Source organism: Rattus rattus, chromosome 1, assembly GCF_011064425.1.
Source record: "Rattus rattus isolate New Zealand chromosome 1, Rrattus_CSIRO_v1, whole genome shotgun sequence".
In the NCBI taxonomy this organism is placed as follows: domain Eukaryota; kingdom Metazoa; phylum Chordata; class Mammalia; order Rodentia; family Muridae; genus Rattus; species Rattus rattus.
Genome location: NC_046154.1, coordinates 162,816,703 through 162,838,555, shown reverse-complemented (window position 1 = coordinate 162,838,555; position 21,853 = coordinate 162,816,703). Strand labels below are relative to the sequence as shown.

Below are 21,853 nucleotides of genomic sequence, written 5' to 3'. Positions count from 1 at the left end.
AATTCGTGAGCTTATAAATCGCCAGAGTTGGGTAATAGACAGACAGTGGTGTTGAGGGTACAGAACACAGAAAATTCCAGAAGAGGAAGAGCTTCTGTGACTTGAGGGTTTTGAGGTTTTAATTCTGGGGCTGGCCAGCTAGCTTGGTGAAGAAATGACTTAGAAAATGGCAGGGCCCCTCTTTGGTATTCAGCAGCCTCTAGCATGAAAGGCAGCTGCACCGGAGACTCAACCCACCAGGGACCAGGCTTGGAGACCACTGAGCAAAGATAGGAGGAGGCTCTCCTCTGAGACACAACCTGGGGGAATTCTCCGGGTGCTCGGGATTGGCTTCCAGCAGTGACTGAGACACGGGGACTGAAATAAACCCTGCTTCCCCTGGAGACAGTGGAATCCAATTCAATTTCAAGTCGGTGTGTTTATTGAGTGCCTGATTCAGTTTAGGTGATGGAGAGATGGAGAGAATGAGAGAGACAGCCTAAGCAGCAAGCTGATGCAGACAGAAATTCCCCGAGAGTCTGACCTCTAGGTCCCAGGCCCAGAAACTTGATTTTCTAAGTACCAGACAGTAAGAAATTGGTAAGTCTTAGTCTGTCTCATAAACAGATATTGGGGGCTTCTGACCAGCTAGACACGGCCCTGGGGCAGAGACTGAAGGAGTGAACTGGACAGCCCCAGGTCTCTCTGCCTGATGGAGTTGATGTGCTGATGAGGCATCTGCAGACTGAGTAAAAGTCCTTCAAAGTGGGAGCCACATGGGAGTGGTCTGTGTGGCACAATTATCAGAAGTGTTTGGGGACAGTGGAATTTGGCAAAGGTTATGTCCGGTGTGGGCCTCTGAAGCGATGGAGACCCTACACACAGGGGTGTGAGCTGCAGGACCTAAAAGGAACGTAACATGCGTTCAAAGATCTGAGACCGGGTCAGCGCCCCTCAAGGAACAGGTGCATTGTGGGTAACAGAGTGCATGCTGGGAAAGCAGAATGGGAGAATGGTGAGACTGTGCAACCAAATAATTTGGGTCTGACCAAGGCTAGGAAGGCTCCCTAACCTCAGTAAACATGGTTTTTCTGGTGCTAAAGCGGGCAGACTCATAGCTAGAGGCCCTAAATACTTAGACGAGCTCATGGACAAGGGTAACTGAGATGAGCGTCCAGGACAGAATTGTTGCATCTTTTAACATCAGGTAAGTAGCTTGACTCTAGGAAGACTGGAACCTGGCACCAACACCTTGTGGAAGCTCATGATTCTGTATTTTGAGAGGGAGTGGATGCCTTATATGGGATGTTTCGCACTCCCACAGCTGTAAGAACCTGCTCCCTTAAATCTTTCCACCCAGGTACCCTTGCCTCAGAGGCATCCAGGCCCTGACTAGTGATAGGAATTCCTGCAGGTCCCCATAGCACCATCATCAAGGCATGGGAGGTGCTTATTCAAATTGTGTTCACTTAAATTTTCAATTGTGTTTTCATTCATTCATTCATTCACTTGGGGGGGCACAATGCCATCGTGTGCATCACGTTGAAGTCAGACGACAACTTTCAGGAGCCGGTCCTCTCCTTCCGCCATGCAGATGGGTCCTTTCCTTCTGCCGTGTGGGTTCTTGGGACAGAACCCCAGTCGTCAGACTTGCCAGCAAGCAACCTTACCTCCTGAGTCATGTCCCTCACCCATCCCTTAAATGATGTCCTCAAGCTCTGTGAACATCTCTGGAGACAGGCCAAGGAGTCTGCCTCTTTAAGCCACGCCCCTCCCCAGGTGAAGCTGTTCTTTGAGACATCCCTAGGCCAGAGGTGTGAGTAGCAGGGTCTGATTGAAAGCCCAGTTCTCCAGGTTTCTCTCCTAAGCCAGCAAATAAAAGATGCTGCAGGTGTCCTTACGCTCTCTCTGCGCTTTAACAAGCCATCCAGGGAGTTAGGGAAGGGCCGGAGAGATGGCTCAGTGGTTAAGAGCACTGACTGCTCTTCCAGAGGTCCTGAGTTCAATTCCCAGCAACCACATGGTGGCTCACAACAGTCTGTAATGGGATCTGATGCCCTCTTCTGGTGTGTCTGAGGACAGAGACAGTGAGGACAGGGTGCTCACATACATAAAACAAATTAAATCTAAACACACACACACACACACACACACACACTTGGAGGCTTTAAACCTTACCAAGGCCCAGCCTCATACAGTACCATCTACATATATATATATATATATATATATATATATATATATATATATATATAACCCCTAGAAGAATCAGGAAGCTATGTCACAGGAAAAGGCACTGCCTCTGCGGTGGTCTGGGGATGTGTTCAATGTCCCGTTGGCTGTTCTGGGCTCCAGCAGTCTTGCTTGTGAAGGTTAACTGCATTTGGCTCCCACCCCGCTTTGGCAGGTACTCTGAGCCTTGTGGCAGCCTGGTACTTGTGCAGAGCTGAGGCCAGAGGGGTGTCAGGAGCTGGCAGGGATGGGAAGGGAGATGGAGAGTGTTCCTTGGATGAAGCTGGGAATCTGGAGTAATGCCAAGTATTCATTGGCTTTCTTTGGCTCCGGACCCTGCGCTAGTGTTCAAAGTGACTCATCTCCATCCGCACATGATCTCTGAGAGGGACAGCACTCGCAGCAGAGTAGCACTGCATCCTTCCGTGGCCTCAGTAGCCCCCTTTCACAGATGAGGAAACCGAGGCCAAGAGATTCTAGAGAGCCTGACCCGGGGTCACCAGTGGGATCAGGATGTCTTCAAAGGTTCTCACACTCAGGAGTTTCCAGGCAGGGTCTCCAGGGAAACCAGATGGGTGTGGAGGTGGAAGTAGGGATGGGGGTCAGATAGGGGTCCCAGGGAGAGTCGGGATGGGACTGAGCAACCCTGGTTCCCTGGCGGTCCTAATACATCCCGCCCCTCTCCTCCTGCGCAGGCCCTTCCTCGTGCTGCCCCCTCTGATGGAGTGGATCCGAGTGGCCGTGGCGCACGCCGGCCACCGCCGCAGCTTTTCTATGGACAGCGACGATGTCCGCCAAGCCGCCAGGCTTCTGCTGCCCGGAGTGGACTGCGAGCCGCGCCAGCTCAAGTAGGTGGAGGGGAAAAAGGGACGGGGTGATGGGGGGAAGGGCGCGGAGACCCTAGGGGCGGGAACCCTGAGAATGGGTAGGGGTGGGAGGTCTCAAGCTTTGCTTGTAGATCACGGCCACCCGGGTGTACTACACTCCCCCGCCCCTTGCTGGCACCCGGAACCGTTGCTGTGGCTGAGCTAAGGCTCTGCGGATTGAAATGGTAGACCGGGGTGGGGGGGGGGGGGGGTGAACAATAAGCAGATCTTGGAAAAATGCGTCCCTGCGGATTACAAGATAAGGAATGTCTTGTTCTTTCTTGCTGCTCTCTGTTGGTAACCCCTTCCGTTTGTGTTCCCATCCCTCTGTCCTCTCCTTTCCCCTCTATCCCCCTCTCTGAAATATTAGCGTTCTTACTTTTCTGACCAATCTTTGCAGAGTAAAATCTCTGTCTGGGAGAGCGCCCTCTCTGTCCTGTCTTCCCACCAGCTTGAGGATGCTATGGGTTTCCCTGAATGTTTCAGGCTTTGTAACAAGGGCTACCCTCCAGGAAGGTGGTATTTACTCACGGCTGGTCAGGGCCCTCATGCAATGGGCTTTTTTTCTTTTAATGTAAAAACAAAACAAATACACCGGCTTATTCAGAACAGTCATACCTGGGCCCAAATGCAAATGACACAGAACCCAAATGACGTGTGGGCACCCACTTTCCTGACCCCCTTAACGGTTCTCCGGGTGACCATATCATTTCAAATCTCCTCCCACCACCTGAAGAGAAACTAGCCTCCCTTGAGAATACTCCACCCCAAATTTCTGCCCTAACAGGATTTGATGGGAACTGAGGGAGGGGACCACAAGTACATTGAGAATCTGTCATATAAACCTCAGCTCATGAAGACCCAGAACTGGACACTCGGCCAAAGTACACACGAGAGACTGATCAGAATCAAAGTTGCTAATGTGTGTTGATGCTAACTGTAAGCCGAGCCCTGGTTTAAGTGATAGGGATTGGGACCTGTGTAGTGCTCCCCAAGCCTGTGGAGTGTGTGGCTGTTACACCCACTTCCTGGATAACGAAACTGAGGTGCTGGTAGCATGTCTGAGGTGACTGAATGGTAGATCGTCAGGATGTGAATCCCAGTAGCCCAGCCCTGCCACTGAGTGTTTCTGCCTTCCGGTTTCTGTCTAGGCAGAAGCCTGAGCCATTGCCACCATGCTTCCCACCACATCACTAGAGTGTCAGCAGGTCCAGGGAGAGACTAGGGAGCAGCCATTTATAGAACACCCAGGATATACCAGTTATAGACAACAACAAGACCTGCAACCTCCCATCTGCAACCTGATTCTCTTCGTTCCTTGACCAACCATGTGAGATTAGAATAACCCCCCACGTCTGTAGACTAGGTAGCCACCGTGGTATATATCACAGGAAGAAGTGCTGGGGAAAATGTCTGGTTTCACCTTTGACCTAGCCTAGCCTTTGCCTCCTGTTCCCCAGGGCCGTTAGCTACCTGCAGCTCACCCCCACCACTCCTGCCCACCATCCTCAGTCTGCGATGCCCTGTGGCACAGGCTTTCCTTGTTGCAGAAGGCTCTGGCCTGCCGAGTGACCAGTAAAGCCACATGATTCCTTGCTGCTTACTGAGAAAGTGATCTTTGTCTAGCGTGCTCTCAGAAGACCCCATAGCCCAAAGGTTAAAACTTGGACCCCAGAGTACCATTGCCTGGGCCCAGATGTCTCTACTATAATTGGTTAGCTGTCTGAACCATCATTTTTGCATGGGTGACATGGGGACATTTAGAGCAGCCCTCCTCCCCTGGTTGGTAAAAATACAGGACAAGGTCGTGACTGTGAAACGTGTACACGGTGTTCACAAAATGACAGTTACTCTAGCCAGTCTCCACCACCCCATAAACACTCATCTCCAATGGCCTTTAACATATTCATGTGTCTCTAAAAGCAGAGGAGAAAACCGAGTCTCCATGAGACTGAGTGATTCCCAGTATCACACAGGTGTTAAGTGAAAATAAGGGCCAAATACCAAACGCTCGTGTCACCATGTGTAGTAAGAACTCTGTCCCAGGAATTCTGCAGCTGAAGATTCAGCCAACTGTGACTCACAGGTGTTCAGAGGGAAAGTAATTAACACCTGTACCAAACAGGAGCCGCCATCTTTTTCTTATCCTTATTTCCTGTGCAACACAGTACCAGAAACGTTTGTATTGAGTGTGCACTGTGTTGGTATTTTAACTCATGTAGAGATGGTTTGAAGACTATGTGGGGGTGGCCAGGCTGCGTGGCCCATGCCTTTAATCCCAGCACTTGGGAGACAGACAGACAGGTGGACCTCTGTGAGTTCAAGGCCAGCTTGGTCTACATAGTGAGACCCTATCACAGAAGACCCAAATTATATTCCCCAAACCTCTCCCAATTGCCTATGACTCCAGTTCCAGAGGGTCTGATACTTTTCTGGCCTCTAGAGGTACCTGAATTTATGTGCAAGTGCACACACACACACACACACACACACACACACACACTACACACACACACGAATCTTTAAAGAATATGTGAGCGTATTTGAAGGTTCTGTGTAAAGACTATGCCGTTCTCTATACAAAACTAAAGCATTTGGTGATCTGCATTCTTGTGAGAGATCCTGGAATACATTGCCCGTGAATTCAGAGAACAGGCTATGTGATTTTTGTCTCCCCCGCCCCACCTAGAGCTCAGCCAGCCTATGAGAGGTTGCTATGCCTTTTCTGGGGTTTTGTTATTTCTCAGGACTTCATTTCCTGGATGCCAGCCTCCAGGGAGCCCGTGTTCCATGTGTCCTTCCCACCGCAAGACAGGTCTAATGACTGAGTGTGTCATCCTGGCAATCACGGCACACATCCATCTCAGTATCTATTTGTCTTGTGGCCACCTTAAAATCCTCATCAAGCATGAACGGACACTTCTGCCACTCTTCCCGAGACAACAGAGGGTTGTAGCTATTTATTTCACTTCTCCATTACATCAGGTATTACAAATAATCCACAAAGAGCTTACCGTGTGTGGATGATTTGCAGAACGTATACTCACATTGTTCTGTACTGTCTGCAGCTATGGATTCTGCTGTGAGTGGAGGATTCTGGATCTAATCGTCTGGGGGTACTGAGGGATGACTACATAGGAATCCATTGGCTTACCCAAATAATGAGGGTAAAACGTCCTGAGGGTATGGTTCCTCAGTGAGCACCTGTCTAAACGAGCAAGGCCCTGGAGCCGATCTTTAGCACGGAGATAAACAGACAGACAGAATGTAAACATTAAAAAAAAAAAAAGGAAACCTAGAAAAGTAGCATGGAAAAAGAGTTCCTGTTTTTCTGTCTCATCGCATCTCATTTTCTCATTTATTACCATGTAAGGCAGGAATTACCAACTCCCTTTGCAGGGAGCAGCATCAGAGAGTCGCTTTCATTTGTTTGGTTGGTTGGTTGTTGTTGTTTTTTATTCTGACATCTAGCAAAGGCACCAGGGCCTTAACTCTGCATCTTATGCTAACTGTCCTTGTGATGCTTACATAGCCATCCCCAACAACCATGAAAAAGCACACTCACTCCCCCACTTTACAGAAAGGAAGACTGAGGCTCTCAGGTCTTCTAGACCGCACCTGAAGTCACACGGCTGTTGTGAATGGGAGGGTTCACACCCATTTATTCTTTCTTAATGAGGTATCGGATAACCAGGGTTTGTTTCCTCTAGTTCTTTGGGAAGCAAGGGATCTATCTGCCCTGCCTGCCATTTGCCTGAGAATTTGTCAAAGGGTTGGTTCAGGGCTCCTGGTTCTCAGTCAGAGCTGGACTCCCTTGTCTTGAATGAAAACAGCCCCAAAGGGGTGAGGGTCGTTGTTCTAACACACGCAGGAGTAAGGCATTGGTGCTGAAGTAGCTGTGGCAGTGACTTTAGCACACATAAGTGCCTGCCAGCCTGCCTCTCCTGAAGGGAGGTGGCTCAGAAACCAGTCAGGAAGGATGGGCCTAGTCCAGGATTCCCAAGGCAGGCCCTAGTTTGGCATTGATCTTCAGAGTGACCTTGGTCAGAGGCTGCCAGAAATGTTCTTCTGCCTCACTCAGCTAGAGTGGAGCCTGACCGTGGAGATCAGATATTCTAAAGGGATACCCCTCCGTGTGGCTCCAAGCCCAGGGGGTAACCCACTTACTCTTCTTTAATGAAGTATCAGATCACGTAGACTCCAGAGCCAAGCTTTCTTTCCCCTCCAGTCCTTTGAGATGTGAGGGAGCTGCGGAGAGGAAGGAACGAATAGTTAATGGATCTTGGCAGCGTTTGTGTGCTTTCTTGATGATTCGTTTCGAAGCCTTTCGGAAACACAAAGATAAATGCTGTTGTTTTCCTCCTGTCTGGATGAGGTTGGTTTCCGGCTGGGGAGTGAGGGCTGAATTGGAAAACAAAGACAGCCAGGTGTGCTCAGATGTTCTGTTTGCTGCTAAGGCAACACCTAGCACAAGACTGGGGCACCGTGAGCTCCTCTTAAGAACAGTTAATCTGACCGACAATGGAAAAGCTCAAGATGGAGAAAGCACCAGTGTCCAACGGGGACTGGAGGTCTGATAACTTGCACGCTCACCTGTGCTCCTCTGTGGCATTTCTGGAGCACCGGAGTGCCAAGTCCCATAGAAGGCTCTCAACCAGGTCTGATGCTTCAGTCAGGTGACCTAGGGAAACGGGAATGACAACTGCTCCTCGGGCTGGCTAACAGGGGCTGAGGTTAACAGCTCACACCTGCGTCTTTTAACCCTTCTTGGGTCTCCTGGGCACCTTCGAAGGTGGGCATGTTTTATGATTTGCTCGATGTGGCCAAACTGGGTTCTGGAGTGAAGGTTGTGCCACAAGAACGCTGGTCCCAAAGTGCAGCCTGGTTCATGTATGGTGCGTTGTGCTGAGCTCCCACTGAAGAGCACTGGCTGAGAGGAGGGTTGGCCAGCCCCATAAGAATTTCAGCCTTCGGTCTCAGAACGATCCGATTGGAAGTAGTCATCACTCAGTGTCTGGAGGGAGACAGTTTCAGGATATCTCCCCCCAATAGACACCAAACCCTATGGATACTCATATCCTCTATAAAATGGTTTAATATTTACATCTAGATTCTTGATGAACGTCTTGGACTCTTGGTTGGCTGGCACCTCAGAATCATGCGTAGAGAAGGTCCAGCTAGAGCGGGATCTTGATGGTACCATATCCTATTCTGAGCTCGGAGGGGGTGAGGATCCTCAGGATTGTCCTACCAATGGGAGGGTGCAGCCACTGTGCAGTAATAAACAACTGAGGATTACTGAGGGAGGCGAGGTCAGGGAGAGCCTACAAAGGAAGAACTGGGCATGGGACAGAGATGAATTAAGGTGAGAGAGAGTTATGGATCCGGTGTTCCTAAGGGGCCTAGAGACTCTGAGGAAGCCCCCATTTTAAAGAGACAGCACTCGGGGTGTGGGCTCATGGGACAGCCGAAGTGGTGTGGAACTAGAACTGTCTACCCACAGACTATCTCCCTCACTCCTGCCCTTAGAGAGCCCTGGATCCCCACCATGGACCTCCCACTTTCTCCTTAGGTCACCAGCACAGCCTGAGCACCTGGGCCTTCGTTGGCTCTGTGGGGCCTGGAACACTCCCCACTCTCTCTCCCCTTGAGTGCCCTTGTCTGTCCCTGCCTGGAGAAAGCTTCTCCTCTCCCTGCAGACTCATGGCCGGGAGCCATGGTTATGCTGCATTGGCAGGCCAGTCCCTTCTTCACCTCCTGTAGAAGGCATCAGATTTCACACCGATGGCCTTAGTGACCCAGTTGGAGCCACTGCCTCCCACATGCTGATGCCAATGCGTTAGAGCCTCTGGGAACACAGAATGCTGCCCTCTTCCAGGTCCTAAGGGAACGCCTCTGGGCCTCAACTTTCCTTCTTTACCAAAGTCAGGGACAGACCATAGAGGCTGCTCCGGATGCCAAACTAACCACACGGCCTGCCACCCTGCAGACAGCTACAGAGCGTCTACCCTGTGACTGCCCTGCTGTGTTCTCAGCTGGGCAAGACAGAGACAGAGACATCTAGGAATAACCAGCACGAAGCAGGGCCAGCCGTTCAGTAGGGATCCAGGCCAGGGAGCTGCTGTGTGACCTTCTAACAGGGACCATTTGATCTGTACCCTGAAGAATAAATAGAAACACGGCACACATGCAAGGGGAAAAGAGGAAGGAAAAGGTTGAGAGAAGTCTGCCAGGGAGGGAGTTTTATTGTCCTCTCGGAGACTTTATCCTATAGGTGGCGTGAGCTGTCACCAGTGGGTAAAGCAAGGAAACATCTGATTTATAATTTAGATCCCATGGAGGGTGAGCAGAGGCAGACAAGGGTAATCGACCCTGAAGTCGAGTGCTGCGGGTGAGACGCTAACAACCAGAACCCAGACAAGAGCAGAGAGTGAAGGAGGCGATGGGATGGACCAGGGGAGACGGGCAACAAGGAAGTCGGAAAGGACCAGACCTGTTAAGTGTGTAGGGCGAGGGACAGAGACGTTTGCAAGATGGCCTTGGGGAGCTGCAGAAGGGCAGGAGAGCCTTCATGTGGTGGGGCAGTTTCAGATGCAGGTGCATGGCAGTTGTGGTGGTTTGAGTAGGTTTGGCTCCCATAGATCTGTGTGTTTGAATGCTTGACCGGTGAGGAGTGGCAGTACTAAGAGGTGAGGCCTTCTTGAAGTATGTGTGGCATTGTTGGAGGAAGTGTGTCACTGTGGAGGCGGGCTTTGAAGTCACATAGGTAGGTAGATAGATAGATAGATAGATAGATAGATAGATAGATAGATAGATAGATAGATGGATAGATAGATGGATAGATATACATATACATATACATATACATATACATATACATATACATATACATATACATATACATATACATATACATATACATATACATATACATATACATATACTCAGGCTCACCCAGTGTGATGGTACAGTCTCCTACTGACTGCCTGCAGATCAAGACCTCTCAGCTCCTCCAGCACCATGCCTGCCTGAAAGCCGCCATGCTTCCCACCATGATGACAGTGGACTGAACCTCAGAAACTGTAAGCCAGCCCCAGTCAATGTTTGCCTTTGTAAGCGTTCCCTCAGGCGTGGTGTCCCTTCACAGAGACGGAAGAGCTAACACAACAGTGACAACTGCACGGCAATGTGAATGTAGCAAATGCCTCAGAAGAGCATCTCAAAATGACAGGAGGCTAGGGAGATGGCTCAGTGGTTAGCTTAAGTGCACACATTGCTTTTCCAGGGGACCTGAGTTCGGTTCCCAACACCCACAATGGGCAGCTTATCACCTTTTGCAACTCCGACTGCAAGGGAATCTAAGATCCTCTTCTGGCCTGGCCTCTCTGGGCACCACATTACATACATTCACACAGACACACGACATGCACATAAATAAAAATAATCATTTTTAAAGTTTAAAAAACAGTAACAAATATATCAATGTTATATATGTTTTATCACAGTTAAAATAGTGGTTCCGGGCCTGGACGGATAAATCGGCAGTTAAGAGCATTCGCTGTTACTGAGGACCAGCGTTTAGCTCCCAGCATCAACGATGGCTCACAGTCATCTGTCACTCCAGCTCCAGGGGATCTGACAGCCGACTCTGACCTCCAAGGGTACTTTGTGTACACGGCACATACATACACTGCAGGCAAACAGTTCTACCTATGAAGTAAAAATAAGTATTAAAAAGGTAGTGAGCCCGGGGGTAGTTTCAAATCAGACAAGCTGTGCAGCACAGAACGGTATGAAAAATGTCCCCCTTGCATGAAATATGCGTACATGCATTTGCTACACGCGTCCAAACTTTCTCTGGATGGAGCAAAAGAAACAGCCAACGGTGCCTTCGAGGAGGGAACTATACCACTGTGTCTATTTGCTGGGGCCACAGTGACAACGGTTCTCTGTCTGAGCCACCGGAACGGGCGTTTATCACCTCACAGCGATGAAGACTGTGGTCCAAGACGAAGGCGTCAGAGTGCATGCGCTGACAAAGTCTCCAGGAGAGGAGCCTCCTGTGCCCCAGCCTCTGCTGGCCCCAGGCATCCCATGGTTTAGGACAGTGTTACTCTGGTCTCTGCTTCTGTTTTCACCAGACCACCTTCCTGCATCTCTATTCCCCCTTTTCATCAGCAGCCATGTTGGATTAGGCCCCACCCCCTGGAGCACATATCTTCCTGGTGACTGACAAGTCTACCCATAACACCATGGGGAGCAGAGCGTGGCTGCTGGATTTCATGGGGTGGTGTCTATTCTGCTCACCACATTTTGTGTTAAAACTGACTCAGGGGTTTCGTGTGTGTGTGTGTGTGTGTGTGTGTGTGTGTGTGTGTGTGTGTGTGTGTGTGTGTGTGTGTGGCGTGCTACTGAGGTGGCTTACTCAACGACGGCATGTGGCAGTATGGGAGAGGCGGTCCTGGGTTTGTTGTGGAAAGTGTTGTTTTTCCATCCAAATGAGAGGGTCCTTACAGGTCTGTCAGTGTGAGGTTGCCAGGGACTGAGTCCTTACCCGCCTCTCCTCAGAGAAAGCAGAGTAGAGTGAGTTGGAACTTGGACTTGCCATTGCCTTGCCAGGGTTCAAAACCTAGACAGGTCACTTTCTCTCGGTGTTACCTTAGGCCAGGTACTTACCAGCTCTGGGCTTTAGTTTCTGTATCTATAACATATCTATCTTAGTATCAATAAAGAGGTTGATAGTAATAAACACAGTATTGTGGTATCATACCATTGGAGAAATTATTGGTGGCCCAGAATGAGGTCTAGTGTCTTTTAAACCTCCTACTACTACTACTAGTGAGCCTGTCCTCAGGATGTAGGAAGAAAATCAGCCAGGGATGACTAGGTTGAGAGCCACTGTGCCTACCCCTAGGATACGAGGCTCCTCAGCGTGACTCAGGTTCTGTGAAGTATGAGTCTGTCAAAGCCATCGCTGGTTGGAGTCTGGCACCCTGCCTCCAGCAGTCAGGCATTCATAGATGGGCTCACTGAGAAGAGAGAACAGGAGAGGGCAAGACGTGTAGATAGAAAACATGGTTTCTGTTAGCCTTCCAAGAGAGCAGAAGCTAGGGGAACAGCTAAGAGGCAGGGGTTATTCTGGAAGAAAGTGTTAGTTATTCACGGACGTACAGCTCAAACAATTGGTTTTCTTCTCTTTTTAGGGCTAAGGCAGAGATAACTTTCTTTGGTCGTGGGTCAGCGTGTAGTCAGCATCCAGTGAATATTTGTTGACTGAATGAAGGATGCGAAGGGTGGTGGGGAAATATGTTGGTAATGCTACATGTAAACAGACCAGACTTCCCAAACCAATTCGAATGCAAAAGCATGCAACATCTGTATGCAGGTAAGAAGTCAGGTGAAGGGTTGGGGGTGTAGCAGGGTCCATTGCTTTGCATGGTTAATGCCCGATCCCTGGCACTTCATAAACTGGGCACGGTGGTACACACCTGGGATCCATGTGTTCAGACAGAGGCAGGAGAATCAGGTGTTTGGATCATAAGCTGCTACATGGTGAGTTTGAGGCCAGTCTGTGCTGTATGAGACTCAAGAGGAAGGGGGAGAAGGAGGGATGGGGATAAAGGAGGGGAAGACCGAGAAGGAGGAAGACAGTCAGCCTAGAGGCGTCAAATGAAAGAAGACTTTGGGGAGAGCCTAACTAGACATATACTGAAGTAATACGTGTGGGTGAGAATGCTTCAAGGACTTAAAAAGAGAGGGAGTCCCCGAGAGATGGGGAAGAGTAACCCGAGGTCAGAGAAGCATGTGGTGGTACAGATCTGCAGGATTTGAGGTTGTCAATTCCAGCAGAGGAGATGTGGGCTGAAAGTGGCCATCGCGGCCTGGCAGTGGGAACTCATTAGTGCCCCTGCAGTGGCACTCTGAGAAGCCGGGTGTGGGTGGAAACCAGACTGCAGGCAGCAGACGGTTTGCCAACACTTGGAACGGGGCCTGAGCATCCAAAGTGTTAAAAGCAGAGTGTGGTGCTCACGGCAAAGGAGGAGTCGAAGAATTGCATCTGGAGCGGCATTTGGGGCTCGTTCCCGGACTAGGGCTCCAGATCCAAGCTGTCGGTGGGAGGGTGTCTAGTTTTCAGAATAGGATTTGGCTTCTTGGAAAGCAGCAACTCGTTCATTTTTTAATAAATTTTGGTCCACTCTTAATTCTGTTAGATTTCCTCACAACCCACAGATTTGCGCACGTGCCAGCAAACCTCCCAGTCTAAACTCTAGTTGACAGAATAGTTATACAGAATCACTGTCTTCCCCTGGGGATGGATCAGGCAACTAGGATTTCTTGCAGAGAGCTTAGGGCACAATCCAAGGCAGAGGGGCTTCCAGAACAGTAAGGAGCCAGTCCACTCTGCCCGGGGATTGTGGGTACCTGCTCCTAGATGCTGGGTGCCCGGGGTCCACTATCTTCTCATTGGCCCATTAAATCACTGTACAGAATGTGTGAACTGCCTGCCAGCCAGGTGAGCCCCAGTGTCTTCTCTATTAATAATGGAAAGTGAGAATAACATTCCCTATGAGGGAAACTGAGGCACATAGCCAACAAAGAAAATAGTAAGAGTAACCACAACTCATATTCTCTTTGTGGATTTCCCTTCCCCCTCCATCTACCCCTCCCCCTCCCTTTCCCCTCCCCCTTCCCTCCCCCTGCTCTCTTCCCCTCCCCCTCCCTCTTCCTCTCCTCCCTCCTTCTCCCCCCCCCTCCTTCTTCCCTCCCCTCCTCCTTCCCCTCCCCCTCCCCCTGTGGGTATGTGGTGTATGAGTGCGTGTGGTCTATGTGTTTGTGTGAATGGATTGTATGGAGTACACACACGATGAGCATGTGTGTACTCGTATGTGGAGGTTGACAATGGGCACCCTTTCTCCACCACTCTGCTCATCGTTTGAGAGATTCTCTCATGGAACCTGGGGCTCACTGATTTGACTAGGTTTGGAAGCAAGTGCCAGGAACGTACCTGTCTTTACCTCCTCGTGGTGGGATTGCAGGCCCTCACCGTGCAGCACATGGGTGTCGAGGATCCAAACTAAGGTCCCCATGTTTGCATGGCAAGCATCTTTTTTAAATGCGCTACTCCCCCGAGGGTCTGTCTTCGATTGATAGCCTGTGTGGAGAGAGGTGTTCCTCACAGATGTTCCTCCTACTCTCTTCATTCCTCGCCAGCCCTGTGAGGAGTCTGGTTCTTCACACCAGAGGGAGCTCAAGCTACAGGAGGTTGCAAAACTAGCCTGACATTGTAACCCTTGTGGGATCTGGACATGTTCCCTCTCCTAGATCGGCAACTCCAATCAGAGGCATGATGGGAAATGGGAAAGTCCTCTTTTTCTAATAGCCCAGTGACTCTCGTCAAAAGTTCAGCCGCCAGACTCATTTCTCTTAGGAATTCAGATGCTGTACTTCTTGGCTTTGGTCAGTGCCAGAGCCCCACCCCCACAAAGACTTAGCACTATTCTCTGAGCAGTGGAGAAACACACGGGAAGTGTATGCCCTCATTAGGAATCCTGGAAATACAGTTCAAAGCAATACTTGGACGTGCACCTAATACCTTTTCAAATGCAGAAACAAACAGAAGCCACCAGAGCAAAAAGGCTCGCTTTGCAGGCTGACAACCCAAGTCCCCAGGACCCTTGTCAGAGCTGGATGTGACAGTACTCATCTGTAACCCCAGGACTCCTACTTTGAGATAGGACAAAGTGGAGACAGGAGCCATCTCCCAACTAGTTGAAAGCGAAAAGGAAGAAACAAGAATGACCCAGCCTCGACAGGATAGGAGGTAGACACAGCTCGCGAACGTCATGCTCTGACCTCCACACACATGCTGCAATACGCGTGTGCATGCACACACTACGTTCTGTAAAGGCTGGCATTGTGCTGTCTGATTTGAGTAAAGATATAGAGAAGGGAGAACTCTCAGATGCCACTAGACGGGGCCCCGCATCTACTTTCAAGTAATTTTGTAAACGCGTATTTCTGCCGTTACATCTATACACTCGGGAAATGCTTCCGTGTGGAAACAAGGAGATGTGGACAGGGATGTTCATAGATGCAGCGTTTATAATAGCAAGATAGAGAGAGAAAACAAGCTGTCTGTCTCCAGGCAGATGGATAAATAAATTACGCTATGTTCGTTTAATGGAAAGGTAAAGTGGAGATGGAAACAAATGAACTAGATTTGCGTGTTTATGAATGAGTATTATAAAGAACAACAAAGCAAGTGGAAGAAGGATGTATGCAGAATGCTAATGTTTGTGTAAGGTTGGACAACGTGCAAAAGAGCTTATATAATGTTAGGAATTCCTGAGCACCGGACAAAGTATAAGGCTGGTTTTGGTTGGCTGATGAGTGGGTAGGCCATTGTATCAGTCTGTGCTGTGTGCACCTGAAATCATTCATTGACGGGAAACGTTATCTACTTAGCTGGCACTGTCCATAGCACATCCAGGAGGCCAGCCCGAGGCTAATGACCGTTATTTATGAAGTGCTTCAATAAAGTTGAGAGACGCTCTCTCCAAGAAAACTGAACAGACTTAAAGGGGGAGGAAAATCTGAGGGTCTGGAAAGATGGCTAAAGGGGAAACTGCTCTTTCAGGGATACGGTCAGTTCTCAGCATCACGCGGTGTCTCACAGCCACCCACGAGTCCAGTTCCAGGGGACCTGATGCCCTTCTCTGGCCTCCCGGGGCATCAAACGTACGTGTGGTGCACGGCATACATACCGACAAAACACACATGCACGTAAGATAAAAAAAATAAGTAAATCTGAAAAATGCTCTCGGTGCTTTTACTATCCTAAACCCCTTACAGATCTCAACAGAGCAGGCCATCCATAGCTGGAGACGTGGCTCAGTGGTCAAGACTGGCTGCATTGCTAGGGGACCCAGTTTCAATTCCTAGCATTCACGTAGCAGCTCGCAAGCATCTGTAGCTTCCTGGGTACCCAGCATCCCCTTCTGTCCCCTTGGGGCACTGCATGCACATGGTACAAAAACAAGCAAACAAAATACCCACCAAGCCCTTTTAAAATACTTTTTAAAGTTTTAAAAATAAAATGTCTTTGAAAGAGAGCAGGTGTCATCGAATCCCAGCTACATGCTCCCTAATTCTGTAAATACGGGACAACAGCCACATGCACTTTTTTTTTAATGGCTACTACAGTGGTAGTTAAGTTGCTACAACAGAAATGCACAAAACCTAAACTATTTACTACCAGGCCCCGTACGGCATCTCGAGAGGTTGGTGCTATGTTAATGCACTTGGGGTTGTAAGTCTAAAACTTGCCCTCCCCCTCAGTAGCTGGGTTGTTTGTTCCCGGGAAAAGTAATAGAGGACACCATGAGTCTTTTCTGGAATCCCTTCGAAGACGGTGTGTGCTTTCATCCTTGTATCTCCGTCATCCAGCACAGCGTCTGCCTATACTTAGCACTCCCCGTGTGCCTCCTTGCATTGGTTGAAATTCAAAGAGCATTGATGGTGCGGATGGATGGGTATATACTCATTCGCTACAAGAGAGGCAGAATGACTGGGTTTGGGTAAGACAGGAGTCTGATATCCTCCCTCAGGTAACAGGTCAAGGATCCTCAGTCCACAGCTGTCACGGGAGCCCATCAGGTCAACACCCAGCACTTTCCCTCGTGTGGCTCCGCCAATCCCTGGATAGTGTCTTCCTTGACTGGCCCTGCCCAACAGGACTGCGTCTACCCCGAAGGAAAGGAAAAAACACAAGAGCGGGAGATGATGCTCGTCACCTCCTATTGGCTAGCACTTTGTCAGATAACCACCCCTGCAAGGGAGCCTGGTACATGTAGTCTTTATCTGAGCAGCCATGTGCCCACCTGAGACTCCGAATCCTAAAACAATCCATGGAGGTTTGGAAAAGGACTAAGGAGGACGCCAAGCAGCGTCTGCCAAGAGAGGTACATTTAGAGCTGGCTTCCTTAGTCGGAGACCAAGTCGGAGTCCCTGGTGAGAGACTTTACTGTCTCCTCTTTTAAAAAAAATAACCATGGTGCTGGAGCAAAAGATCTATAATGCCCCTTCATCATTTTCTGCTCAAAATAATACGGCAACAAATTCAGATAGAGACACTCCTTCTACCAGCCTGGGTGTTTACAGCCCTTGCTTTTGAGATAAATCTTTGTGAGCATATTTGAACAGACCTAGAATTTCCGTCTTTAGGGCAGGCCATGACAGTGGGCTTTGTTGCAAGCCGAACATCAAATTCCAGAGACAAGGTTTCAAGGTCCCTTGATATCCCTCCTAAGTCAGAGAGGATGGGTGGGATGGAGGACAGGGAGTCCCCGTGCTGGTTTTCCTTCTCTGAGGCAGTTTAAAAAGCCAGTTCTCTTCTGTGCTTTTTGGTAGTTAAACCACAAGCGGGTGCAATTCCTAGACGGAGATTTCTCCCAGGAACTTTGCAAGCATTGCATGTCCTATTTGCTGCAATAAATACCATTTTTCTCCTTCTCAGAAATGTGCACAGAGATCTTGGTGTGACTTACTTAGCACAAAGAGCCATTGAATTGTTAATCTTTCTGCTGCTCAACAGCAAAGGGAAAAGGTCATCAATTTCAGGACTCAAAGCCCATGGAGGGAGTTTGACTAAGGCTTTCCAAAGGGAAAGTGTGCTGAGCAGGGGGCTGGGGGCCACATGCGGCAAGTCTGGCCTACAGCCCTCTGATTTGCTATTTCACGATCCATTTCCAAAGCCACCATTTGATTGTCACACTCACGGAGTCCTGTAATGGGAAGCTCTTGATGTAGAAGAGGTGAAGCATAAATACTTCATCATTCTCCAGCAGGTTTTATCAGCCTCGGCACCACTGACATTTGGAGCTGAATAGTTCCCTGTTGAGGTAGGGGGCAAAGACGGCCTTCCTGTGTGTTAGAAGCTGTTTACAGGCAGCTGCATCCCTGTCCCATAGTGCCGGCCGCATCTTCCTGACATGAAAATCAAAAGCGTCTCTAGATCCTACCAGGCATTCCCTCGGATGCTGAAGTCACCGACTGGCTGAGAATCATTAATCCACCCAACCCTGAAGGCGTCCATCTGTGACTCACACACATAGGTCAACACTCTCTCACCTCCAGTTTCCTGACCTTAGGAGAGGCACAGCTGAGCCAAGAGCGCTCTCAACTTGGACACCAGGGGCACTGCCAGTCAGAAGCCGTTCCAAGAAACGTGTCTCCACAATATAATTTGAGGGAAGCAAGGTAAATGGGGAGACGATTTGAGTGAGCGGTGGGCCACGCATGCGAGGAAAAACCAGTAGGGAAGTGGGTGTCTGCAGCGGGAATCTGGTCTTCGTGGCTGTTGAGAGAGGAAACACAAAGTTGTTGAGAGGCATGGACTCTGCTGTGAAGAAGTTGCAGGAAACTGTTCCATCGAAAGGCTGTGCTTAGGAATCCTCATAGCTTTGACGCTCGCCCCAATACCTGGCATTTGAAGAGTCTGAGCAAATGCGGGAGTCCTTCGATGACAGAGAGATAGTAGAGTCAGGAGGCAAATTCAGGGCCCAGCCCCAGCCTGTCTGTAGGCAAATGTCAGCTGTCTCTGTGGGCAAATTCCTTAACCTCCCTGAGCTATAATGAAGACAAATTCTATAGGATTAAAGGAAAGATAGTATAAGATTGTATATATGAACAAGGATATGTGTGTGTATGAATATTTCATCTGTTTTTAACATACATTCATTCACATGCATAAAGTCATTTATGAGTATGTGTTTGTGTAAAATCAGAAGATTTACAGGAACACTGTAAATGCTACATATATGTTTGGTCTTACTATTTGAGAAGCAGTAAAGTGTCTTGGAATGGCTTCTTTCCCACGGCCTGGCCTGTAGCTGGTGCGGTGTGTAATGCACCGTGGGTATTTGGTAGCAATGAACTCTGTAGAGTTGGCTGTGTTGGGGGACATAAAAGGCAAGGCCCCACTTAAGCCTGGCCTTTAAAAAGAAGTGTAGCTGGGTTGAAATGGAGCCACAAGAACCCAGGTGGACGCCACAGCTAACTCCTCCCAATCCGTTTCCTCTCTCTGAAATCGAGCTACTGAAACCTGCCTTAGGGGCTCCTGTTGTGGTGGCAAGATGTGACAGGGTGTGGGCTGCCTAGGCTTATTACCGGCTCTGATACGTACAGGTTGTGGTGTGGCAGAGCCTGGGTATCTCAGTTGTCCTCAGTAAAACTGAAGGTAACAGCCTTCGATTTGAAGGTTGCTTTGAAGATTAATTGAGGAATTCTATGCAAAATGCTTAGCAAGTCAGGTGTTATGTGTGAGTGCCTATAATATGATTAATAAAAGCTATGGAAGGTCGGGGAAGCTGTTTGTAAATGCTTAGCAACTCACGCATTCCCAGCATCCTCTTCTAGGACAACCGTTGTTGACCAGTGGCTTGGGGAAACCATATCATAGCCCAAATTACCCCTGGTGGGGTCCTAGGCAGCATAACTACATCCTCTCCTACTCATCCGTAGCCAAATAGTGTGTCCCACAGTTATAGACTTCTGGTACCTTCCGCATGAGCAGGAGAATGTGGCTTCCTCCTATAGAGCATCCCTGCCCCCATGCAGGCCCCTGGCTGCCACCTGCAAAAGGAGCTGGGCTAGTTGCTCTGTCCAGATGGCCTTCCTGATGGCGGGACCCAGATGGATGAGAAGAGGACGCGTGGATGATGGAGTGAAAAAGATCCCAGAGCAGAGCAGGCTGTATCGGTGGGGCCCAGGAGATGAGTGGCCCTTAAGGATTGCGCCCCGAGGACCCAGACTCCAGTACGGCTAGCTAGAAGACACCTTCATAGTTAGGAAAGCCCTTCCTAGAGGTGGAGGATTGCATGGTTGGAAGATGGAGGTGATTTAGCTAAAGCTCCGGCGAGAGAACCTGAGACTACATAATAATGTTGAGCAGTCTACATCGTCCCTCTCTCCACTGAGTGGCCCCAGGGTGTTTCCTCTCTAAGCCTCATTACAGACCTTGACATTGGACGCTATAGTACCCTGCTTTGCAGTTGGAGAAACTGAGGCGTACAGAGACTGTTACCTGTCAAGTCTCATAGGAACTAAGGAGAATGGGGACTGGCCTAGGTACTAGGTTTGGCTGCCCCATGACAACATACTGGCTTTGGTGTCAGACACTGGCATAGTTTGAATGTAAAGTGCCTCAGCCACCACGGGCTTGTGTGTTTGGATACCTGGCCCTCGCTAATGGTGCAAAGAAACCTTGAAGAGTTGGGGCTTAGCTGCCAGGGTCCTCGTCTGTAGAATGGAGAAAGTGGTGGTCATGGTGGTGGTGTTTGTGATGGTGGTGCTGGTGTTTGTGATGGTGGTGCTGGTGTTTGTGATGGTGGTGCTGGTGTTTGTGATGGTGGTGCTGGTGGTGGTGGTTGATGTGATGTTGGTGGTGGTGGTGGTGGTGGTGGTGGTGATGGTGGTGTTTGTGATGGTGGTGATGATGATAGTGATGGTGATGGTAGTGGTGGTGGTGGTGGTGGTGGTGGTGTTTGTGATGGTGATGGTGGTGGTGGTGGTAGTTGTGATGTTGGTGGTGGTGGTGGTGGTGGTGGTGGTGGTGATGATGATAGTGATTGTGATGGTGATGGTGGTGGTGGTGGTTGCAGTGATGGTGTTGGTGGCTGTGACTGTGTTGGTGGTGGTGGTAATATTGGTGACAATAATGCCAAGAAGGAATCAGTTGCCATAGCAGAAATTAAGCACCCAGAGGTGCTTAGTGTACAATAAGCATGCAGTTGGGAGGTGTGTGCTTTTTACTAACTACTACTGAATCTCTCTGACCTCTATTATCACAATTTGCTTGCAAAAACCCGGCTGACTCGGTGCTCCTTCCGAGAGCCCAGTATTCCCACGGAAGGAAGGAGTGCCTCAGTTTTGATTTGTGGCTCTTGTATGACCCGATGTCTAATCTGAACTTAGAAGCCCTCTGACAACACTGGTCTGTGTCATTGGCATCCGAATTTACTTCTTCCGCAGACTGTGTTCCCTCCAGTTTGTCCTTGGCTTTATAATGTATATCTGGGGATGTTAGATGTACAGGAGTATGTCCCTGCTCGTATGTGCACACAGGTACACATATACAGATGGAGGTCAGTCTCTTAGTGAGGCTCATTAATTCAGCAAGGCTGGCTGACTGGACAGCAATCTCCAGGGCGATTCCTGTTTCCGCCCCCGACCCCTCCAGCACTTATATCAGTGTGTGCTTTTTATGGGAGTACTAAGATTCAACTCAAACCTCCATGCTCTTGTGCCAACTGCTTGACCAGCTAAGCCATCTCCCCAGCCCTGTAACTTCTGTGTTCTGCTCTTGTAAGCACCTCCTGAGGGTTACTTCAGTTGACCCACAGCCAACATCCTGGAAGAAAGGCGTTAACTAGGAAGCTCGTGTTACAGATGAGAAAAACAGACGACAAAATGGTAAAGCCACTGGCCCCAAGTTCGCACAGCCATTAAGTGACAGAACTGGATTCGAGCCCAGTGAAAGGCATGGCAGAGTTCAAGCTAGCATGGAAGCTAATACACTCATAAAGGTGTCTGGACATCGCCGGCGGCCATTTGTCAAGCAGAAGCATGGAGAGGTGAGCAGAGCGCTAGCTCCCCATCCACACGCACCCTCCCCCTGGACTCGGGCTTTGAAGCCCTTCTGAGGTCACATATCTGAAACGCTAGAAGATACTGAGCAGTCTCTCAGGACTTGGGCACTTGAGAAATCAGAGAAATTG

General features: G+C 49.4%; 1 protein-coding gene across 3 annotated transcripts in view; it reads left to right on the top strand.

The window, feature by feature from the left end:
- Btbd11 (BTB domain containing 11) overlaps nt 1–21,853 on the top strand; it is a 116,505-nt gene that overhangs the window by 52,495 nt on the left and 42,157 nt on the right. The window contains exons 1-2 of one of the 3 annotated variants that reach the window (XM_032910298.1): nt 2,503–2,736; nt 2,907–3,059. The exons of 1 other annotated variant lie outside the window; for it this stretch is intronic. In XM_032910298.1, the coding sequence (XP_032766189.1) occupies nt 2,663–2,736; nt 2,907–3,059 (227 nt within the window). In that variant the 5' untranslated portion in view covers nt 2,503–2,662. Of the gene's footprint in view, nt 1–2,502; nt 2,737–2,906; nt 3,060–21,853 lie in introns of those variants that run through there. One more of the 3 variants, XM_032910283.1, reaches the window with a different exon arrangement.